This window comes from Aulostomus chinensis, chromosome 20, assembly GCF_037954235.1.
Source record: "Aulostomus chinensis isolate RoL2024-O1b breed Wild chromosome 20, RoL_Achi_v1.0, whole genome shotgun sequence".
NCBI lineage: Eukaryota > Metazoa > Chordata > Actinopteri > Syngnathiformes > Aulostomidae > Aulostomus > Aulostomus chinensis.
Window position 1 is genome coordinate 10,162,192 of NC_141339.1, and position 23,759 is coordinate 10,185,950.

A 23,759-nucleotide genomic window follows, 5' to 3' on the forward strand; every position below is an offset into this window, starting at 1 on the left:
GAACTGACTTTTGCACCACGTTGTGGATGCATTAGTCTGCTCCATCCATCGTCATCTTCCGCTTATTCCTTACTAGTAAGGGTCGCGGGGGGGCTGGAGCCTATCCCAGCATCAACGGGCGAGATGGACAGGCGACCTGTCCAGGGTGAACCCCGCCTCTCTGTAGCCGCTGGCTCTCGGCTCCAGCCCCCCCCCCCCCCCCCCCCACAACCCTTAACAGGAATAAGCGGAAGAAAATGGATGGATAGTTTTCTAATTTGGACTTGTGGCTTGAATCTTTTAATTTCTTGACATATGGCTCAGTTCAATGAGAAGGCTCTGTTGTTGGGGGGTCGAGTAATTCTCACCACGACAGCCATTGCCTCTTCCTTTTCTTCTGGCTCCTGTCTTGCTTTTTTGCTGCAACTATTATTGAATGTTTGATATGTCTACATGTTGCTTTTCACAATGTCAGAGAAGCGGACGAAGGGTCATTGGGGGATGGCAGGGATGGCGGGGTGGTGGAGGAGGTGGTGGCTTTGCTATATAGTCTATGTGCCATTGTTACAGTAGATTCCAAAGTTGAATTGGCAGTAGACCAATAAATTCTCCGGGTCTTTCACTTGTGCTTCTCACGTCCAAGCTCGTCAACAAATACTTTGTTCATTTTGTTAAATGTCATTTGCATTGAAAGACATACATTCTATGATAACATCCAACCCTGATGACTTCACTTTCCATATTGTCAGATCAATGTCAAATTTATAATTCCACTGTCAGATTGACAGTATTTGGATAGCTGTTATTAGGGCCTGCCTGATTAATCAGCCAGCTGATTTAATCCATGTAGCTGATTATAGCCATTAGAATAAAATCAGTAATCGGCCAAAAGTTTGCCGATTTTAACACGTAATTTTCAGTAATAAAATGCCTTGTGCATCCAGTAGAGGGCGCTCGGACTCCTCTCACGTCACGCTCCATAGCAACCCGACAGTGAGCGTGAAGTAGTGGACGGTACTGAGGAGCCAACAGCGCATACCAGACTAACACCAAGCAGCTTGCCTCGATGGTAAGTTTGTATTAACCAGTTTGTGAAATAAAAAACAAAAAAACTGAATCGGTTTCCCATTTCCCATGACGTGCCTCTTTGTGACTGTCACGCGTCACTGATAGTATCAGACATGATATGTTAGCAAGCTAAACAAAGTTCGGGTAACCTAGCTTAAAAATGAGCTGCCTTGCTAAACTACTTAACCCAGTCAGTCAGGGCACCATGAATAATGAAACAGTATCGTTACAGTGCCTCAAAGTAATGTTACGCTCACTCAGGCAGCTGCATGTCACCAGACTAGATGAGGCTAGACTAGATAATTGGGATGAGGCGTCGTTGTGGGCTGCATTTATTTCCAGCAGCGCGCGGACTGTGTTTTTGAGCTTCTGGCGTTGAGCAGGAAAAAGCGTTTCTGGTCGAAGTTACAACTTCATGGAGGAAAGACGATGTGAACGCACGTTCAGAGGACATCCGAGAGGTGCAGTTCAATTCATGTCTTACCAGAAACTCTTATGACGCTGTTTATCCCCCTGCCTCTTACCTACAGTTATACACTTACTACTGACATTTTAAGTAGACACTACCTACCATGAATTCTACTTCAATAAATGTATTACTTTGTAAATGTTGACACTGTCAGAGAGACTTCTTTATGTTTACTGAGATGATAGTGAGTGTTTCCCTTCAATTTAAACCATTGTAACAAGTGTTTGGAACTATTTTTAAGTCATCAAAAGCAGGTATTTTGTCTTTTTTTATATGAAAAATTTAATTGGCCTTTATATTCAGTTAATGGAATTTCTTACTCCCTAATATTGAAATCGCCATCGACCTCATATCAGTCAGGCCCTAGCTGTGATGCTGTGTGAGATAATCACACAACCCATGGACCCAACCATTCGAGTTTTTCTTGGTGCGGACAATTTTGAAAAATTAAAAAAAAATTGAGTTTGTACTCCTTTTGCTATGGTGCACCTTTTGTCCCCCAGGAGCTTCCATAGCTTTCCCTCTCACCCCTCCCCCTTGTTTCCTGCGTACGTATAGCAGCAGCATGCCTAATGAGAGCGAGAAGTTTGTTTCTAAGAAAGGAGTAGTATTGTCAGTGGTTTGGAACTGGTTTGGGTTTGCGGCGACAGAGGTTGCACAAGTGACTCCACGCTGCAAAGTTTGTCTGAAGCCCAGTGCAACAAAAGGCAGCAGCACAACGAACTTATTTCAGCATCTAAAACAGAGGCATCCAGCCGAGTGGGAGAAATGCCACTCTTTGCGAGGGGAACAAGACCGCCAGAACCAACAAACTCACACTGAAAAAAAAAAAACCGCTTACTGTGGTGGAATCATTTACCCACGGGATTACATATGATGAGAAAGGAGCACGATGGAGAGCAATCACTGAAGCGGTCGCTTTGCATATTGCTAAAGATATGGTACCCATATATACAGTGGTTAGTTTGGTTTTTGATCAAATAAAAGCAGAACTTGTTTTGAGATCTCTCTTTCCTTTGTACTTATTGTTTTCTTCAAGAAAATCAGAAAAAAATCGTGAATTGAATTTTTTGTAAAAAAATCTGAGCTTTTATTTTTAGTCCATATCGCCCAGTCCTAAAAGTACCAGTCAGTCTGTAATGAAACCAAGACTTTTCTACTTTGAAGTTGTTACCTTTGAGGACTATTTAGTAAAAGATCTTAAGACAGGTACGGTTTGAAGCCAAAAACAGATACTACAGTGTATAATGCCATACCCCCAGAGTGACCCCCACCTCAACCATGACATGATCCCCAGTTGCGTCCTCTGCACTCCACAAACAAGACACCAGTTCCTGGAAACTCAATAGGACACCCTCGCACACAGCTTTGATGGGAATTCGGATACAAACTTGCACATCCACCATTCTGGGACATCTCAACTCCAGGGATGGTTACCCAACTCAACTTAAGACCACATTTCAAAAGTGGTCTTAGATGCAATCAAAGCATTATGATGAATTTGCCTCTAGAGTACTTTGCCTCTGTTGCAGAATCAGGTATGCACAGACGTCTCCCAAACACTGCAGAAGTGGTAGAAGACAATGCTTAGATGTACCTGAATGTGCTGATTCAGACTGAACTCTTGGTTCACACCGATAGGGTCAGTTTGGCTGTATGTTATTCAACATTCCACTGTCTGCTGGTCCATCTGGAGTCAATCTAAAGCTCCCTCTAGAAACAACAGTAGTCTGTGTATGTGTGCATTTCTTTGAGTGTGTGGGAGTAGCCGGTAGATAAACAGAGGTGAAAATTCCCAGTACCAATTGGAAACAACCACAGGCATCAGAGAGATGACCCAGGTGTGTGCGTGTACGTGTGTGTGTGTGTGTGTGTGTTTGTGTATGTTTTTCTTTGGTTATTTGTGTGTATTTTATTTTATGCCTGCAAGCCTTCTTGTGTGTGTATGTTTTTTGAAGCTTTTGTGACAATCTGGGCTTCATTTCCTGAATAGATACCCCATCACCATCACAAGCCCCACCCCCACACACACACATACATACATACATACAAACAACCACACACACAAGCACCCAGTCTCCTGAGAAGATTGTAGTCTGCATCTCCACTCACCAAATTGACAGTTTAGAGATGTTTGACATACAGATTGGCAAACAAATTTCTGTAAAGGAGAACTAGCATTTGGTATTCAATATTGAGTGATATTCTAATTTTCACGTCTACAGTAATGGCAAGACTATCAGCAAGCAGTAAAGCAGTAATTTGTTTCATTAGGAGCACGTTTCTTCTACACCACAGTAGTTGGTATTTGTGTTCTTTTTGTTCTTCCATCGGTTTGGAAAACCGAATAGTAAGAATTTGTCTCTGTTTTTCCTGCATAATAAGATAAGGAGTAAATATATTGATTCAGTTCCTGTTTAATCACACGCAGTTAAGGTAACTCTTAGTACCATAATTATATGATTTTTTTTTTTATTAGTCCTTTTGTTACTGCATAAGATGATGATGTGCCATGATAAACGATTTGAACAAGGAATCAATCAACTCTCTCTACCATTTTTCCCAAAGTGTTGCAGGATGACTTATTTTCATAGGCTGAATCAGTAGTTTGAATCAGTTACTACCTCCACCAAAAAAAAAAAAAAAAAAAATCAGAATTTTTTTTTACTTTGGTTTTTGAATTACAGTGGTCCCTCGCTATAATGCGGTTCACCTTTTGGATTTTTTATTGGTGCAATTTTGCATGCTTTTTTTTTTTTTAACAGCGCATTGTGTTGTGCGTCCTGGCTGTAGACCACTGTCAATCAATCTCCTCCGCGCCGTGTCTCCTGTACAGTACAGAACGCATTCAGCTTGCCAAATTCACATAAATCTTGGATCACTGACAGTGTGACTCTGAAGTGCTGTACTGTATGTTTGCAAGTTTTCTCCCCAACAAACCCCACAATGTCGACGAAACGTTCTGCACCGTCAAAGGCACCTGCAGTAGCACCCAAAAGGCAGAGGAAGATGCGAAGCATCGCACAACAAGTTGGACTTCTGGACATGCTAAAGGAAGGTAGAAGTTACGCGGCGATAGTAATTGTAAAGCTGACTGCTTCACGGATTTCACCGATTGAGGGTTATTTTTAGAACGTAACTCCTACGATTAACGAGGGACCACTGTATTGCAAAAAAAATTAATTCAGTGGCACACAGTTTATAATACACATTTTGTTCAGAAACATCCATCCACCCACCCATCCATCCATTTTCTCTACCGCTTATCCGTCAAGGGTCACAGAGGGGCTGGAGCCTATCCCAGCTGACATTGGGCGAAAGGCGGGGTTCACCCTGGATTGGTGGTCAGTCTGTCACAGGGCCATCAGGAACAATAAGGGGCACAGTATCTTGCTCAAGGACACTTGGACATGGTCACCGGGGGAGGTGAGGATCGAACCAGTGACCCTTCGGTTGCTGGACGGCCACTCTACCTCCAAGCCTTCATAAATGATTATTTAATACACCTTTCTACAGTGTGCTAATAGTTTTCTTACAAGCTCTCTACTATAAATATGCTGAACTACTGAGGGAGAGAATTAGCCCTTTGGAGGAACAGTGTGTGAGAGGTTCTAAATGCTGGTTTTTGATACACTTTTTTCTTAAATGCCCAGTCCCAGCAGGTAACATTTTAATTATGTCTTATGGCTGAAAGGTTGGGTGAAAAATAAAATTGTGATAATATTTGACTGACATTGCAATAGTTACACAATTTAAAATATCAGGTGTGTCTTATGCAGTTGGACATTGACCAGAGGAATGCTTGCTGAGATAATTGAATCAAAGAGAAATACTTTTTTTTGTTGTTCATGGACAATCTTTGAAATGCAGGTTTACTACTAAAATAACAGATGTGTATGGAGTCTTAGAGAATATCTGCCACGTTCATGGCCATCTACTTGATGGATGTGCCATAGAAGGTCTTAATGTCCTTCAGGGCTTGCTTGTCATTCTCTGTTACCATGGTGATGGCTGCTTTCTTTTGTCCAAAAAGACCACCTCAATCAGTCCAATGTAACTCTCTCCCTGTTGGTCATAGCTGATGTCAAGGGACACTCCGAGTTTTAGGAATAATTCCTACAGCACCCCGTTTTATTATATGACGTGTAAACTAACTTGCAGCTAATTTACAGATGCTACTTGTAGATTGTATGTTTGTATCATGTTTGCTTATTTCAGTGATTGATTAATTTTTGGCCAAGCAACTGTTATGGGTTCTACATAATGGTAAAAATGGTCGTAGTTATTCGAGGATATGGAACACTCATAATAATTGAGGCTCTGGTGGACTCCTTAAAAGAGGAAGTTTATAGTGACTCATTTTCTTTCTCCACATTTGCTTTAGTCTTTCCCCGACTTCCCCTCTGCATCTTATCCCTTCTTCTTCTCTTGCTCTTGAGTTCCTGTTGGTCACTTTGTCTGGTCTCGGAGTTTCTTTGTTTAGTAGTTCATTTTTTAAAGACATTCAAAATCTACTACCATGTCCCAGCATGCCACCCACCACCTAAAAGACAGCAAAAGGAACACTTACGTTGTTGACTAAAGTTTCACTTTTGTGTCAGGCATGTCAGATTTCTAATAAGGGTTTTAACAGCAAGGATTACGTCTTGTTGCTCTAATTCTGGTCACTAATAGACTTAATAAGAGGCTTATTGAGCTCTCAGGGGAATCTGACTGCTGTCTATTGTAACTCTGAGTGTGCCTGTGTGTCTAAGTGTTTATTGTTCCTTCGTTTCTACTCCCCTTAATTCCCATCATTTTCCCTGTAATTTCCCTTTCCCGCTGTTCTATTCTGTTAGTTTTTTGTTTTCCTGCCCTTCCTTTTTACCCCCCCCCCCCCCCACACACACAGACACACACACACATACACAGGATAGTGATGGGTCATTAGGTTGCCATGACAAAAGCTTTGATTATTATCCAGGTTGAATGTCTGAAATGTGAGGAGCCATGTGAAGGGAAAATGTGCTATTTTCCTGCTGTTCATTTTTCCTCTTTATCTTTCTTTTATTCTTCGTAATCCTTTGGCCTTGTAACAGTTCAGCATCCCCATGGTGCTAGGAGCGACACAATGCACTCCATATGACGTAGCTTGATTTTCATTGATTTGATGGTCAGAGACACAACTCCAAATATAGGCTGTTGTTGCTCTGTGCCAGCTTGTTGTTTAAAAAGGCAACTTTTTCCTCACATGGAAGGCCATTGAAAACATTTACAGCATGTGGTTAGAACATATAAAAAGACCTGAAGACATCTAAAAGTATAATTGCTTTCTTACATACCTCTATTCACTCTTACACAAGAGCCATTCAAATGGCAGGCCAACTACAGACCCCCCCCGACACACACACACACACACACACACACACACACACACACACACACACACACACACACACACATGCACACATTCCCCCCGCCCCCAAGATGACAACATGACACATGATAACTAGTCCTTCCAGAAAAATGCGGAGTTTTATTTGATTGTTGCATGGAAAAATCCTTGATTATGTGGCATGTTTTTCTTAAAAAATGCAATGAAATATGTGGGATATTCATGCAATTTTATGCGATGAAATTGCGTGAATATCCAAAAATTACAGGAATTTGCAAAAACTGGGGTTTGATGAACAAGAAAACAAAGAAGTGATTACCCCAACACTCTGTTCTCACTCGGCTACAACCTCAATGTAAAGAGTTATTTCTAATGACTTCCTATGACAAGCAAGCATATGCAACACAGAAAGTACTGGGAATAATTAAGACCTCATCTTGTTTTTTTTCATACCTCAATAAACACATGGCTTAAACTTACAAAATGTTGATGAGTCAAACAAGTTCCAAATTTTGTTTTTTTTTGGCAAATGAGACTGATTTGGGCTGCACGGTGGTGCAGTGGTTAGCAATGTCGCCTCACAGCAAGGAGGTTCCTGGTTCAGGTCCCGGCTCCAGCACAGGATCTTTCTGTGTGGAGTCTCCATGTTCTCCCTGTTCCTGTGTGGGTTCTCTCTGGTACTCCAGCTTCCTCCCACAGTCCAAAGACATCAAGAGGGGACGAGGCTGATTGATACTCTAAATTGACTGTAGGTGTGGCTATGAGTTTGAATGGTTGTTCGTCTCTGTGTGTTGGCCCTGTGATGGACAGGCGACCTGTCCAGGGTGAACCCCGCCTCTTGCCTGTTGACGCTGGGATAGGCTCCAGCCCCCCCGCAACACTTAATAGGAATAAGTGGAAGACAATGAATGGATGGATGGAGACTGATTTGCGGACTTCATTATGTCTTCTCTGTGGGGCAAGCAGCTTTCCGATGATGTCACTTCACAATGTTCCCAAGGCAACAGGAGGAAAATGGCTGCTCTTTTGTGAAGTAAATGCAACATTTTTCAGCTTTATGTAAAGATGTGTACCTTTTTTGCAACAAAAATGCGGGAATTATGAAATCATGCAAACCCTGCGTATTTTGCGCATTTTGCGTGGAAATAGGTGATTTAGGCAGTGAAAGTGTGGTGTATTTAAAAAAAAAAAAACGGCCCCCACATAAATGAGATGATTTCGGCTGATTATACGTTGAATTATGTGATCGCATAATCACGTTTTTCTAGAGGGTCTGGATAACCGCCAGGTAGCACATACTAAATGCAAATCAGCACAAGCTAAACCCCAATTACAATATGATAAATACCAACTAGCACAAGCAAACCTCCATACTGTCATTGGCAGGGAGGCATGCACCCAAACCCAGCCACGAACATCCCAAGATAAACAAAAACAGGACAGAGGCAGAAGCCAGCGGCTCTTCAGACACAGGCACCACCAGAGATGTTTGGAGGCCCCTGAGTGATGATTGAGCCACATTCATTTTGTTAATTTGATTAGGCTTTTATTTTGATTTTTAAGGAAAATGATGCAAACTCTACCTTTTAAGGAGGAGTAGGCGCCGCCTGATTTGTTTTTTTTTCTTTCCTTTTTAAGTATTCTTTTATTTTCTTTTAAATTTTACAAAAGAAACGCGATATACAAACAATATGGCATAAATCTGTCTAAATTGTTGTTTTGAATCATACTCAGATCATGAACCCTCCCTCCTCGCTCCCACTTGCCCTCCCCGGTAAACTATGTCACTAAATAGATCAGCGACCGTTACATAGCTCATAACCCACATTGACAATAAATTACCTCAAATGTAGCATCTAGAGTTAGCAAAGTTGGCAAATGGGTTTCTTACCTGTCCAAAAGAAAGGCTGCTACTTGTGTGTCCGTAGTTAAACCGTTTGATTCTTTTAGACTCCTCCAGCGATCAGATGAATCCCCAAGAATCACTCGCGTTGCACCGAGCGTTTTATCCTTCTCCCTCTTATCTATCTACAAAAGCCCTTTTCCTTTCTGTTGTGTTTTCTTCTGGATCCATACTCTTTTCTTTGAAGCTGAGGTGTTGATACCCGCTTTAGGCTTCTCAGTCTCGGCCTTTTGAAGGACAGCTAAGCTGCCAAATCAGGTGCATTCTAGTTTCGGCTGTTGATGAACAGCCAAACGGTTCTAACCAATCTAACTGGTAGCAGTTTTTGATTGGGTGGAGGTAAATTAGGCCCTGCATCCCTTATGTATCATGGATTTTGATGCTTCTTTTTTTAAACATCATAGTTTATTGATTGCCATCGAGACATCATGACAAATTCAGGGACTATAATGAAAAGTACATAGAAATCTGGGAGCTTACCCCTCCTTTAATATATTTCTCAAATATATTTGGCTTGAGCGTGTTGACCCAAATGATACTGACTGCACAATCATCTGTATCATTACATGTCATACATCTTGTGTAGTATAATTTGCTCTCACTATGCTTCAGAGCTCAGGGCATCACTTGGTTTATGTTGACAACACAGTATTGGCAGGAAAAGCCTGAGCAAAAATGCATAGCGCCAGCAGTGAGTTCAAGCAGTCATGCACATTTTAAATCCATGAATATTTAGCAGTAGTTCCAAACTTTACAGATTAAACATTACCAACCCTTATAATGCCCCCTAGGTGTTTTTGTGAGTATTGAAACAGGTGAAGCAGACAGTATTCCAATATTGTAGAATCTAGACATGAACAATTACTAGATCAACTTCCCCTCATCTAACACTGGAGAGTCTCTGAAAGCCTACAAATGAGCTACAAATGCAAGCAATCTAGTTTTGTGATTAATATTCCACTTTGGGGTCTGCACTGGCTAAAAATAGCAAGGTCATCAGCGGAAGGGTAGGTATCCCCTTAGCTTACTTTTGTTAGCTTAACTGGCAGTGTAATTTAAGACATAAAGGTTAGGAAGTGTTATATTTCATACCCGATATGAAGTCCGGTGTGTTCCTAGTTTTGTTCAGCTCACTTCAAGCATGTATTATGGGGTGGTCCAGTTATTTCGTCTTTGAGGATCTTTTTGAATCTGATTACAGATTGAGTGTATTTATATATCTTGTGTTATTCTGACTCAAGTGGTCTCTTTGTACTGGAGGCATATTAGCTCTTAGTGGAAGGGAGTAAGCCCACGTGTAGTGAACTGTGACCATAATTTTACTGTCTTCTGAAGTCCAAATCAGCAAATGGGATTAGATAGAAAATAAGTGTTGGTCAATAAAATGTCCACCCAAGTACAGATCCATGCCTGCTGATCCGTGTGTGCATGAGTCTTTTCAGTCAGCTGTGAAATGGCCGATTCCTCCTCCAGGTCTAAGAACTGAGAGTAATGATGTAGAATGGAGGAGGTTTATGGAGGCATTAAATCCACCTCTTACCTCCTCTCTAACTCTCTATTCCTCTGTCTCAGGCTCACTTTCTTCCTCCCCCCGATCTTCAGTGTCCCTGTCTGTTATGGGGGCATTATTACTTTGCTCTCCCACCCATTACTGCTCAGGTTGGAGCGGAATGATAAACTCCAGGATCATGCTGACACAGTGTTTTTCCATTTGAAGCTGATTCTATGAGTGTCTCAGAAAGAACACAACTAAGTATGCGTATAGCTGGGGTTCTCTGTAATTGTATAATTTATAAGACCATTTGTAACGGACAAATGGCAGTATCGGTGATCACGATGTTTGAAAACTGAATTTAAGACACCTCAGGGTTTTTAATAATTGTGAACATTATGTTGTGTCAATAGAATAGATCATCTGGCTTGAGGGACACTCAAACACGTCTAATTGTTAGGTTATTGTAAAAATCATTGATTGATTTCATGTTTTTCAGAGAAAAGGTTGATGTGGAGATAAATTTAATCACTATGGTCTCAATATTGAGCCAGTTGAAGAAGTCTTTGTTACAAATCAAAACTACTGGGTACTGAATTGATATTCTTGAGGTCTGGAAGATTCTGACCACCCACAACACTTGAGAATTGTGAGATGGATCATTTTCAGACAAGGTTGTTGTTAACACCAAATAAGACTTTCAATGCTCCAGGTCTTGTTTGATTTGATATAATAATATACTGAAATTGGTTGTCAACAACATATGGTAGAACTGTGGTGTATTGAGTGGAAAAAAAACATAATTTGATACCTAAAGGCATAGTTTCAGATTTTGAAACTTTATATCGAAATGAAACTGATAGAAAATTGAGAGGTATTTGGAGTTAGATTAACAGACGCATCAGGATTACACATGAATAATACAAACAACTTACATTTTTGGAGTTTGCAACTAGTCACAATATCAGCGAAAGGGCCAGTTTAAATTATAGAAATTTTAGGATTTTAACCTAACTAACATTAAACCAAATCTCTTCAGGGTCTGTCAGTAAAATGTTTACCCTTCTTGCATTTCCAAGCATCCTGCCATTTATTGGGTCTTTGCGAGAGTTGCCAGCAACTAGTTGTATTGGTGTGAATCAGTTGAAAAAAAGCACGTTCAAAGATGACCAGTGAAAGTTGATGGTGGGAATCTGTATTTCAAACAGGAATCGACTGGAAAAAGAAGCACTGATCCTCCCCAACACCATAAAAAAAAATTCTGGTGACTTGACTCACAAGTGTGCAGCTCTTCCATCTGCCACTCTCAGGCATCAAGCACAGACAAAGCAACAACTGGAAGTGACCTCCAACAGTGCAAACAGCTTATAATAAATGTAAATCCAACTGTGAAATCATCATATACTCTATATGTCTGGATATATTTATAGTACTTAAGTATTACAAATATTTCCATTTATCCAGTGAAATGCCTAATATCGCAATGTTGAAAAACCTGAAGAATCCTGGATCTGGCCCCAAAATGCGCACTTAGATTGAAATCACTATGTTTCATAAAAAAAGAACAAAGAACAAAAAGTAGTTGGTTTTTTTTTTACCTGATTATCGTAACACAATTAATTTGCTGCCCCTTTTATAAAACACATTTTTCTTTACATTAGACTGTATTTGTTGCAGTCAACATGTGCATGTTTATGGTTCATGAAAGATAGAAGTCAGCCTACAGCTCCTCAATAAAATATGCTTTGAGTTGAATGACTGATAGCTTTACTGGCAAGTGTTAGCTTTATATTGCTGTTGATAGCTGTTGCTATATGATTAGAATCTTGGATCCGTAACTTTTTTGATGCATTTGACTTTATTTGATATGAGATAGTTTTGTCAGGAAAGTACATTTACTTATCTCTTGATCATTGTCTTTACTCAGCTATCAGCATACGGAGGGAATGTGGTCTACACTGTGTCTTATACGACGAACCATCAAGAACAGAGAGCCATTAGGGTCACCTCAGAACCAGACCTGATCATAGAGGTAAGTTTTCAAACACGTGAACTATTTCAACAGTATTGACAAATAAATAGAAATGTGGTGCTTAAGAGATTCAATATAACTCAATGTGTTGTTGATATTACATATGTAACACCTTTTTAAAAGACCAAATGAACTATCAAGAAGTATTGGGCATCACTGTATTGAGCCCTGAAATATGTTCTTTAGTTGGTCAAGATCTTTCCGTAGAGCAGTGGTTCCCAGTCTTTATTGTATACTGTAACCCCTGAAACATTCAACCTCCTTCTGCTTACCCCCTCTACATCAACAGATGGTGCTAGGGGCTGGGCTATCACTGCTAGCGTCATGCCAGCTCTGTGAAACATGGTACAGGAAGTGCCAGAGCGGATGTTGTTATACTGCACCCTCTCATAGTTTTGGCTGTGGGGCGTGACGTTTAAACCATTCATTCATGTTTGAATATGTAAGGCAGCATATTGGGTGCTAAAGGGCTTTATTTTTTTATGCGTTCCAGAAGGAAACTGCCTCCATTTGGCTAGTACTCGGTTCTTTTAGGATTTGATGGATCAGGGTCAGAGCCAGTTGGAGGGAAATAAGGAGCATATTCGTAGTATGCAAGTGGGAAAAACTCAACACTTTCTAATTTCTGATGGAGGATTATGTGAAGACATAGTAGATTTTTTTTTTGTGTACCCCTGACATGCTGTCTTCTAAGGAGGACATGTGCCCCAGTTTGGCCATCATGCACCTGGAGTGTTCCCTCATACTGAACAAAGATATTGTTTCTGGTGTGAGAAGAAATAATTGCTTATATTTATTAATGTCTGCAGCTTTATTTAATTTTTCCCATAAGCCATTGACTTTTGCACCGGTGAAGACTGCTAAATGAAGTCGCAAACAAAGGCTGTTAAGTGACGACTAACACATACACACACACGCACGCACACACACACACACACACACACATGCACAGAGCTACAGCTGGCAGACAAATAATGAAGTTACAGCAATAAAAAAATGTAGACGGAGAGTCTCCCTGCCTTCTGTCTCAGGATGTCTTTATAATGAGCTATTTGTGATATGATGTATAGTAGCAATAAGCAAAGCAACAACACTATTAGTTAATGGTTTACAGAGCTTATATCACGAAACAATACTGTGTGTGTGTTTGTGTGTGTGTGTGTGTGTGTGTGTGTGTGTGTGTGTGTGTGTGTGTGTGTGTGTGTGTGTGTGTGTGTGTGTGTGTGTGTGTGTGTGTGTGTGTGCCATACACAAAAACGGCACATGGCCAGGTTAGGGCAAGTGATCACATTCTGCTGGACCTGCAGAAAGGACGTTGTGTTGCACAGACAACATTCTACCCATGATTTGATGAAGACAATATTTTTATAGGAATAGTTAAGAAAGGTTTTCAAATTGTACACTTTTTTTCACATTATCACAAATTGTGGTAACAATGAATATATCTACTTTTTAGAGCACTGACTAGAAAGAAAAGATAAAACAGTATTATTTTGGTAATATGTTTTTCCTGCAGAAAAGGGTTATTTATGTGTAAGTACAATGACAATTTAAAGGGGCCATATTAAGATAAGATAAGATAAACTTTTTTTCAGTTCTGTTTTCACACCAGCCTGGGGGAAAAAAGACAGCAAATAGTGCAGGGAAACTTAAATAAGATAAATAGACACATAAAAAAAAATTAAAAAAAATATATAAATATATATATATATACACACACACTAATAATAGCGCATAATAATGGTAAAAAAAAATTTGGAGTTACAGCTCCAGAGGCCAAGACTCTGGCCACTTTTGGACTCTGGCCCCTCCCTCTGAAAGGCCCACTTTCGTGTGATTGGTCAGCTGTTGCAAACATCATGCTCGTTATCATAACAGGACTTTGCTTCCTGTAGGAACCTAAGATGACAACAGCTTTATCGTCAAACAAGTTAAAAAAAAAAGGTGATGCGTGGTTACAATTCCAATAAAGCCCCTTGTGATGCGTTAAGCGTCATCAAACCTTAACAGATGGGATGGGTTTTCTTATTTCACAGTTTGTGTGTTAGCACATTAGAGAACCAAATATATTCAACAGCACTGAAAAAGTGTGTTTTTCATTATATGGCCCCTTTAAATATGATGATAAATGGACAATACTTTTATAGGGCTTTTCCTCAAAGTGCATTACAGGGTTGCCTCATTCACACTCACACACATACACATACACACACACACACACACACACACACACACATACAGTCATCCTACTCATCGGGAGCAATTAAGCATTTGATTTCTTCCTCAAGGACACATTGACACGGTCTCTGAACCAGTGCCCACCATTCTTCTTCCTCCTCCTCCTCCTCTCTTTGCTGCCCCCATACATGCCTCACATTTGTATAGATTTTATTTGGAAACGTCATGATAAGAATGCACAAAGGAAAAAGAAAAAAAGAGAAACAGTGGAAAACAATAAAGAATGAAGGAATCAAATAATAAATAAAGAAGAGACAAAATGGAGAGATGGATTGTTACAGTCCAATAAGCTTGTGTTATTTTAAGAAGCGTCAGTGAGATCGACAGACCGGGAGGAGTTCGGAGGAGGAGGAGAGGAGGAGGACAAGTGTCGGTCTTGTTGTCAACAAAAAGCTGCTCCAAATGATTACAATAATGAACCACCTACACACTGTCAACCGCCTTTCTCCCTCTTCACTGTCTCTCTTTCAGCCTTTGTCTCTTTTTGCCCCCCCACCACCACTATTCACTCTTTGCATCAAGTTGCGATATTGTTCCTGTTGTTCCTCGCATGCTTCAGTGCAGCAGTGCAAACATGTGTCTTGTATGTCACTATTTGGGGGCATGAATAGACAATAATCTCTCTGTCTGTGCTTGTATGGCTTTGTTGATTTCTGTGTTTTTGTGTCTGTCTGACCCACTTTATCAGGCTCCATCAGCATAGTTAGATAAAAATGTGGAGACTTTCATGGCAACACTGCGTGACAGTGGTAATAATCTGATTCATCATGTTTACATGCTCTTCAAAAAATTGCAAAGCTTAAGAAAAAAATAGACTTACAAAATTTAGTCAGTAGAAGTCAAAACATTTGAAATAAAGGTCATAGTTCCCCTTCTTTTCAAAACATATGTATCTACCAGGTTTGGAAAATAAGTCCAACATTTCTATCCTGCTTCAAGTTATCGACTATGAGCAAGAGATGTCAACAAGCTTTTAAATAGTGAGCCACAGCTCTGAGCTTCTCTCCTCCTCCGTTCCCACCAAATACCCTCGCTAGCTGGAGTAAGGATTTGTAGGAGCAAGCGGTGCTTATGAAATTCACACCCAACATGGCCATTTTTAACAATGTTAAATCCCCTGGTAGGGACAGGAGTAGGGAAGTGGGTTCTGGGCAGGCCAGATTAAAAAAACAGTCAAAGGTAACTCTTCGGTGGACAGACTCCATCGTAACAGTTGGGAGTTGTCATAAGCCAGAAGTTGACGCAGTGGGCAGGCGGGGTCCTCTGGGTGTGGGCACAACTCGGAGCAAAACAAACCCAAGCAAACACCATATAGATAAAACAAGAGTGGTTCCATCCATCCATTTCTATACCCCTCATCCGTAAAGGGTCACAGGGGGTTGGAGCCTATCCCAGCTGACATTGGGTGAGAGGTGGATTCATCCTGGACAAGTTGCCAGTCCGTCCAAGGGCCATCAGGAGCAATTAGGGGTTAAGTATCTAGCACAAGGATACTTTGACATGGTCACCGGGGAAAGTGAGGATCAAACCAGCAAGCCTTCAGTTGCGAGACAGCCACTCTACCTCTGTGCCCTGCCGCCTCATAGAATAGTTGTTATAATGATAAATAAGTAATTTTGCTAACCCAACCCATGAGCCTCTGCTTCTGTATGATCAGGGATAAGGTGTGCTGACCCCCTGTCTGGCACCTGGTTTGGCGCGCCTCCTTATGCTTATATGGACACCCCTGTCATGTCATCATTAGATAACAACCGTTCTCACACACACACACATACACACACTCGCACACACACACTCTTTGCCCATCTTCACTCTAATCACGGCTGTGTTCAAGGTCTCTTATTCCAGAACATACTGTACACATGTACCTGCTTCATTTGATATAAAAATATGTCTATATCATCCTCATACTTAAACATCTCCTTTCTTCCTCATCGTTTTTCAGCAGCACATTTGTCGCACATAGATTTACAAAAAAAAGCATAAGACCCTGCTGCTAGCATGAAGACTTGAATAATCTGGTACTTCCAAATGTTCAGTTACGATGGCTTTGTTAGTGTGCTTGTAAACCTACTAAATTAAGGTGACCAATTTACTCGACTGGAAAATGTAGTAACAAAGCACAGCGTGTGTACACCATCATACTACTGTAAGGTTTTATTGTACAACAAATGTTTTGTGCAGAATAGTCCTTAGAAATGTGGTATTTACATGTACATTCGTAGTACGAAGCTGTTTCACACGAACCGAGCCTTCTGAAAATGGATTTTCTCTTTAAGTTGTACTTCTGTAGGATGCGGGTGCTTTTCCAACTCATAGAAAAGTTTCAAGCTTACCGTTTAATGAGCGATTATTTTATCGGTAATAATTAGACTAAAGAGAGAAGGAGAGATAGAGAGAGTATAAACATTTCTTTCAGAGCCCTAATGAAAACGATTACTTCTGAGGTGACTTTGATTGTCGTAAATCTGTGTCTTTTTTTCTTCTGGGCCTTTCATTCCCCCTGAATCTCAGGCCTGCTGCCGCTTTCTGTCCCACTATCATTCCCTCCATCTTCTCTCTTTCAATTAGTTTTTATTTAATGGTTTATTGGCACGGTAAGCGCTCTCTCTCTTTCTTTCCCTCCCCATCATTAGTTGTCATTCTGCGTTAGCCGCTACATCCCATTGATCTGCTCTCAACAAGAGATAGTCAGATACCAGGGCTCAATTCACTTTGCATTCAATCCATTCTGAATGTCAATAAGAACTGGTGCTCATTATCTAATGACACATCATTCAGTGGGAATGATAATCCTTTCACAACAGAAGTATAATTTCACAGAAAACTTGCTTTCTCAGTTCATTGCAATCAAAGTAAAATGCAACACTTTTGGGTAAGGGAACATTAATCATAGTTAATGCATAGTGACTGTTGATTTCAACTTTATGTGTTCCCTACTTTACAATGAGGGTCACAAAGAGCATTATAATGTTTAAGTAGTGGTTACTCAGGAATCGCACATGCAAAACTGCATTAACTAACGGTTCTTATTGTATCCTTACTGTAAAATGTAACTGAATCATTCTAAACATTCCTTCCTCTTCCTCCGACAGGGCAGTGGGATCAAGATCGTTGATAGACGGTTCGGCCAGCCGGTCTACCCATCCTCACCCAGCACCAATCATATCGTTATTCTTCCAGAGAACTTCCTGGTTTCAGAGACTGCCCAGCCAATCAGTCGCAGGGATTTCTTGTCTGTTTTGGCGAATGTGACCAGAGTGATGGTCAGAGCTTCGTACAGCACCGAGCCCAGTGCTGTGTACAAGTGGGAATCTCACACACACACACACACACACACACACACACACACACACACACACACACACACTGAATTGGACTGACTCATTGTTTTTCTGCTTGCCACATTAGTAATAATAGTGTTTTTTATCATTATGAGCCTTTATTGTTTTTATTAGAGATTGAGCAACTAGTTAGTATTGTTATTTAAATACACAATTATTGCAAATAGTTCACAAGTTCAATGGTTCACAGGCACTAATCAGGAGAAGTTTGATGTTTAGATGTTTTTCATATAAAATGTAAGTCAAGTCAGAATTATAATGTAAAATGTTTGAGTGTAAATAAAGATGGATCAACTCCTTTCCCTACCAAAGGCACAATTTTTCAGCAATTGGCGTTGTCAGATAGGAGGCGCTGTTACAGATAATCTAATAAAAAAAAATAGGTCAGCCAAAGAAAATGACCTCCACTATACAGTGAGGTCATACGTCTGCAGCGGGGGGCGTCTTCCAACTGGGTTGGGGGTCTGTCTGCAGCTGGGACATGAACAAATGACTCCAGTAGCCACACTGGTGAAAAGGCTCATAAAAATATGAATGGTTGATATTCTGCATGTTTTTATGCCTTTTGAGAAGTCTTTTTTTTCTGAATGGTACTATACAAGTCTTATATCTCAGATATGATGGAATGATGGAGCCAGTCCACATCCTGATTCTGATTCAATTTCATAGTTTACACTCGACCATAAAGCCGCTGCAATGAGATTCCATGCATTCACATTCCAATCCATGAATTTAATGCACTTTTGCACGTTTTTCGCTTTTCATAAGAGTTGATGTTTGATTTGCAATAGCCTCATGATGTTGTCTTAAACACAATGTCAGCAACAACAGAAATAGAGTATATCTAAGAAAATAAGCCCTGGTATCAGAATCTGTATCCTTGGCAGCAGATGTGTGTTTGAATCACATCCAAACTGAAACAATGCATCTCTACATTGTAGTATTCCATGAGAAAGGGTTGGTTTCATATAGAATCAATGTAATTTTACGTTACCCTTAATCTAAACATGAAGATTATTCTTAAAAAATAGGCTCATGTATTTTATTTACTATATTAACAATAGTCCTTATAAGCCCCATCCTTAAAGTGTGATGTTCTCTATGTCTGTTGTGTATGCGTGTGTGTGTGTGTGTGTGTGTGCCCGTGTGCATGCGCGCGTGTGTGTGTGTGTGTGCGTGTGTTTGTGTGCGCGTGTGTGTTTGTGTGTTAGGCTCCACCTATTCTCAATGCAGGTAGGTAACCCCTCTGCCAGGGGAGAGAAGACGGCGTCGGCTGTAGAAGTGTGCTCTTGTCCTTCTGGATATGCTGGAACTTCATGTGAGGTATAAATATATATGTATATATATATATATGTGTGTGTGTGTGTATAGACACACACACACACACCAGATAAAGTAAGAGTAAAACCTTGGCTATAGTCAGTGGAAAAGCAGGTACAATAAAACTTGTGTTTCGATCCTGCTGCAAAAAAAATGCAATACAGAAAATAAAACTAAATTACAAATAGGCAGGCAGATTAGGCAGTCATATTAATAATTCATCAGATTAGGTTGACAAATTACACATCTCATGTTTAACTATGACAACTGTCACAGGATCTTCAAGTTCTTAAAAAATAGGAAGATTAAATGGAAAATACAGATCTCATGAAGAGAGAGAAGCCCTCAATTATACGTATTTTCACACACACACACACACACACACACACACACACACACACACACACACACACACATACATACACTTACATATGACAGACATAGTCATGGACAGAAATACCATGTATTACACAGTACCACCCCATTTCGATGGAAAATGTTGTTGTTTCATTTGAATGTGTGTTTGTGTTTAAGGCGTGTGTTGCTGGTTTCCGGAGGGTTAACGGGAACCTATATAATGGTGTGTGTGAAGCTTGTCGTTGTCATGGACACGCTACCCAGTGCCACCAGGTGACAGGACACTGCCAGGTAAGATACCTGCCTATTTCATGTATTTGTTCTGTCTTTAACACAGATTACTGAAAAAAATGGAGAAAATAAAGTAATTTATTTTGTCCACGCACTTCTTTTCCAAAGTACAATACATCACATTTTAACAAAAAACAAATGTTTAACTTAATGAAAGTTTGGTGGTGATGGTGTATCCAACTGGAGTGCATTTTAACACAGTCTTTAAAGGCTGTTGTTGGTTTTGATACTAACTCAAGGCAGTATGAAAATGTCGAATCAATGTATATTAAAAAACAGTTCCACAGCTTTTGCATTGCCTCCTATTTATCGAAATTGTGTTGTAGTGGTTAGTGACCTGTCTTTCAAAAGTAAACGAGCTAACATAGTTATGTTTATGTTTTGACGCGTCAGCGTTGATTTTGACATGAATTACTTAGAATCACTCTAGAATGGTATGGTCACATGTTCAGGTCGCGTGTACGTGTATAGGAGGAAAACACATGGATGCGGTGATGATGAGGAAATTAAAAAGTTTTGTATTGCACAAAGATTCTGCAGTATTGCTGTAAATATGTCCTCAACATTTTGATTTTTTTTTTCAGACACAGAAACAATGCTTGCGTAATAACCGTAATGTGTGGATTTTAATCGCATTTCAGAATTCTGAAGGTGTGAACTCACCAGCATCTGTGTTTGGAGGGATTTCTTCTGCTGTTCCGGATGTCCCCTTTTACACAGGCGCCAACTAGCTCAGTTGCCAGATCAGCAGCAGAACCATCTGTCTCCCTATTCCGCCTCCGTGCAGTGTAATACAGATGAATTCACTTTGAACAGAGGGGAGATTGACAACCAACATTTAGAGCAACAATGTCTTCTTAAATATCACCATTCCTTATCTTGACAGTGTCTTAAAAATGGCATTTGCGAACAAATGGGTAAACAAGAGAGGGAGAGAGACCCTCACACTAAGTAGAACTTGCAATTTCATTATTAAAGAAGTACCGTACTGCTTCCCATACTTCATATGTAAACAAATCACTAATGATGATGAGAAAAATGCATGCTGACTTTAGGAGAACTTGTAGTTCTTGACGGTTCTTATGGAGCCACTGTCTAGTGTTTACAGCAGTCCTCTTTCTCTGTCATGAGCACACACACACACACACACACACCACAACCACAGAGCTGTGGTTAATACATACAGGACACATGTACATATACAACGATGCATGCACACATACAGTACATGACAACCACTCATGTGCCTCTCACGCACACACACACACACACACACACACACCCAGACTCACTCACACCCACACACACATACACACACACACACACACACACACACACACACACACACACAATGTTACTCCCTAGTCGACACATTGCCTCAGGCTTAAGCTTTCAGTTAGCATCTCTCTCTCTCTTTTCACACACACACAGACACACACACACACACACACACACACGTGCACACACATATGCACACACACACACACAGAAAACGCTGTGGGTTTAGTATTACTGTGTTATGTTTCATTATGAATGAGAAGGATGCTGGAACATGTCAGACAAGAGAACACACACTCTCTCTGAGAGAAGACGTGACGGAGAGATGGGCGGGCTCTTTCTTGTTCTCATCCACCCTCACAAACACACCTCGAACTTGTTGACAGAGAAAGACAACTTGACATGGACTCACTCATCCACTAACACTCTTCTTGTATACAAATTCATACACAGTGTCAGGCAGAAAGGTGGATGCACAGATGCGTGCACACACACACGTAAAACAAATGTAGCAACATGAAAGACAGCTATTCTTCTTGCTGGACAAATAAAAATAGGGATTTGGTCAGTCAGATGTTTCAACTTTTTTTACAACTTAAAGGAGTTTCATACCCAAAATGTAAAACATTTTAATCATTAGTGCAATAAAATGCCATGCCAGAGAAGAATTTTTAATCAAGTTTCTTTTAAAGGGCAGTTTATGTTTTCATTAAGATATTGTATACATTTTCTGTATGATAATATAATTAACATAAGGAAAATGTTGCCCAGTCTTTTGTTTCACTAAAAAGATTTAAATGGCACTTTTTTCAGCAGCTTAATAATTCTGTATATTTAAAGTCGCTGCTGTATTCTCATTGTGGTGTGGAACGGACCGTTCTAGAATTACTGATACAACCAGTAGAGGTGTGGCATTAACAACCAACCCCGGTCTTTTGCATCACTCACAACCTGTTTCTCTTAAGTTTGTGAAAGGTTTTTGATGTCTGGAAACAACAGAGCAGAACTCATAACTTCCAAATAACAGTGCAAACAGAAGAATATTTGATATGCCTGTAGTCTGAACGAGACCTAAAAGAAACAAGCAAACATAATAATGAAGTACCTTCAGGCTCAGGCCCTAATTAAACAACAAAATTCTTGCTCTGACTTGCTGACTCTCCCACACTTACCTAACCAAACCACATGTTAGCAGCACCCTTGAACCTGAGATCATAATGCGACAAATTCCCGTTCAAAAGTTATGAGTCAGAGTGGACTAAGACCGAAAACTAGGGGTCAGGCCCCCCAAAAAATTAAAGTAACCTTTACACTATGCACATGTCTCTCAGTGTCAAGTCCAACGCTCTCCTCTGGTTTGTGTATTACTCCAAATTGTTGGTCTAGCTCTATGTAACATTGCATCCTGTGTCATCAGCAAGGAGAAGCAATACTCAACAACAAAAACAACAAAAAGAAACATTTGCAAGAATGTGTTTGTTGTCTGTCCAGGAAAACCACCATCACTATTATCTCTAATCACCGGTGATGAAAAAAAAAAGCCTTAATAAATTCAAATATTGCACTGCACTGATTTCTCACCAGATTCTGAGAGACATTATTCACCTGCTTGGTCAGGTCAGGGAGTCCTATGTGTTCAGTTGTTATGGTAACAAGATGCAATATAATGCTCCTCCTGAGCTAAATCAGTAACCTCTCCTTCTTGATCCTCATTGGCTTATTAAACACCAATAGACTTAATTTGTCGCTAATCATCTCATTGTATCACCAGCTTAAGATGTATCGATTCAATATAGATATGTTTAGAATGAAACATTTGTGGGAGGTTTCTGTTTTTGTTTTTTCCATTTCTGGGACAATTCTGGAATTCATAAGAGAATTGCAACTTTTAGTATATCATAAAATTGTATATAAGAAGGTTGTTTTTTTTTTTTTAAAAAAAAACAAGCCTGCTTTAAAAATATGTAAATATTTACACAGCTTTTCTCACAGGACAGATAATTGGGTTTCATAGTCTTTCAATCGTCACTAATTTCTAGTCCAGCATTAAATACTGCACAACACATAGATATGAGTAATACATGCAATACCTGTTGAACAGGAGAACTGCTTAAAGTGCTCTCCAATGCACAGTCAGACCCTTGGGGATAAACACACAACCTAAAAAAAAAGTTAAACAGAAAGAAAATGGAACTGGACATAAAATGATACTAAATAATATTTAAGTAACTGCTCAAACTTGTTGATTAGTTCTTGTGACATATTATGACTGAACATTATACCCTACATCTCCTCCAGGACTGTTCCCACCACACCACAGGCCCCTACTGTGACACCTGCCAACCCGGTTACTATGGCAACGCCACCCGGGGATCCACCTCGGACTGTCAGCCCTGCACTTGCCCGCTCAATCTGCCTAGCAACAAGTAAGCTATCAAGATTCTTGGACTAATTCTGCCGTGACAAAACAGATAATCGAACAATCATATAATCTGCCGATCACCTCCCACATTCACTGTGTCTGTATAAGGCGTAGGCTACAGACTGTAGGACTGTCATGGTGATGGCGTGCATAGAAATATTATCACCCCGGGAAGAAGCATCAGTGTAAGTG

At 40.2% G+C, this 23,759-nt stretch overlaps 1 protein-coding gene across 1 annotated transcript in view; it reads left to right on the plus strand.

Annotated features, from left to right (window-relative positions):
- lama2 (laminin, alpha 2) overlaps nt 1–23,759 on the plus strand; it is a 234,998-nt gene that overhangs the window by 98,958 nt on the left and 112,281 nt on the right. The window contains exons 15-19 of the mRNA XM_086188853.1: nt 12,213–12,317; nt 17,651–17,862; nt 19,111–19,222; nt 19,754–19,867; nt 23,444–23,571. Coding sequence (XP_086044979.1) covers nt 12,213–12,317; nt 17,651–17,862; nt 19,111–19,222; nt 19,754–19,867; nt 23,444–23,571 — 671 coding nt within the window. The remainder of the gene's footprint in view (nt 1–12,212; nt 12,318–17,650; nt 17,863–19,110; nt 19,223–19,753; nt 19,868–23,443; nt 23,572–23,759) is intronic.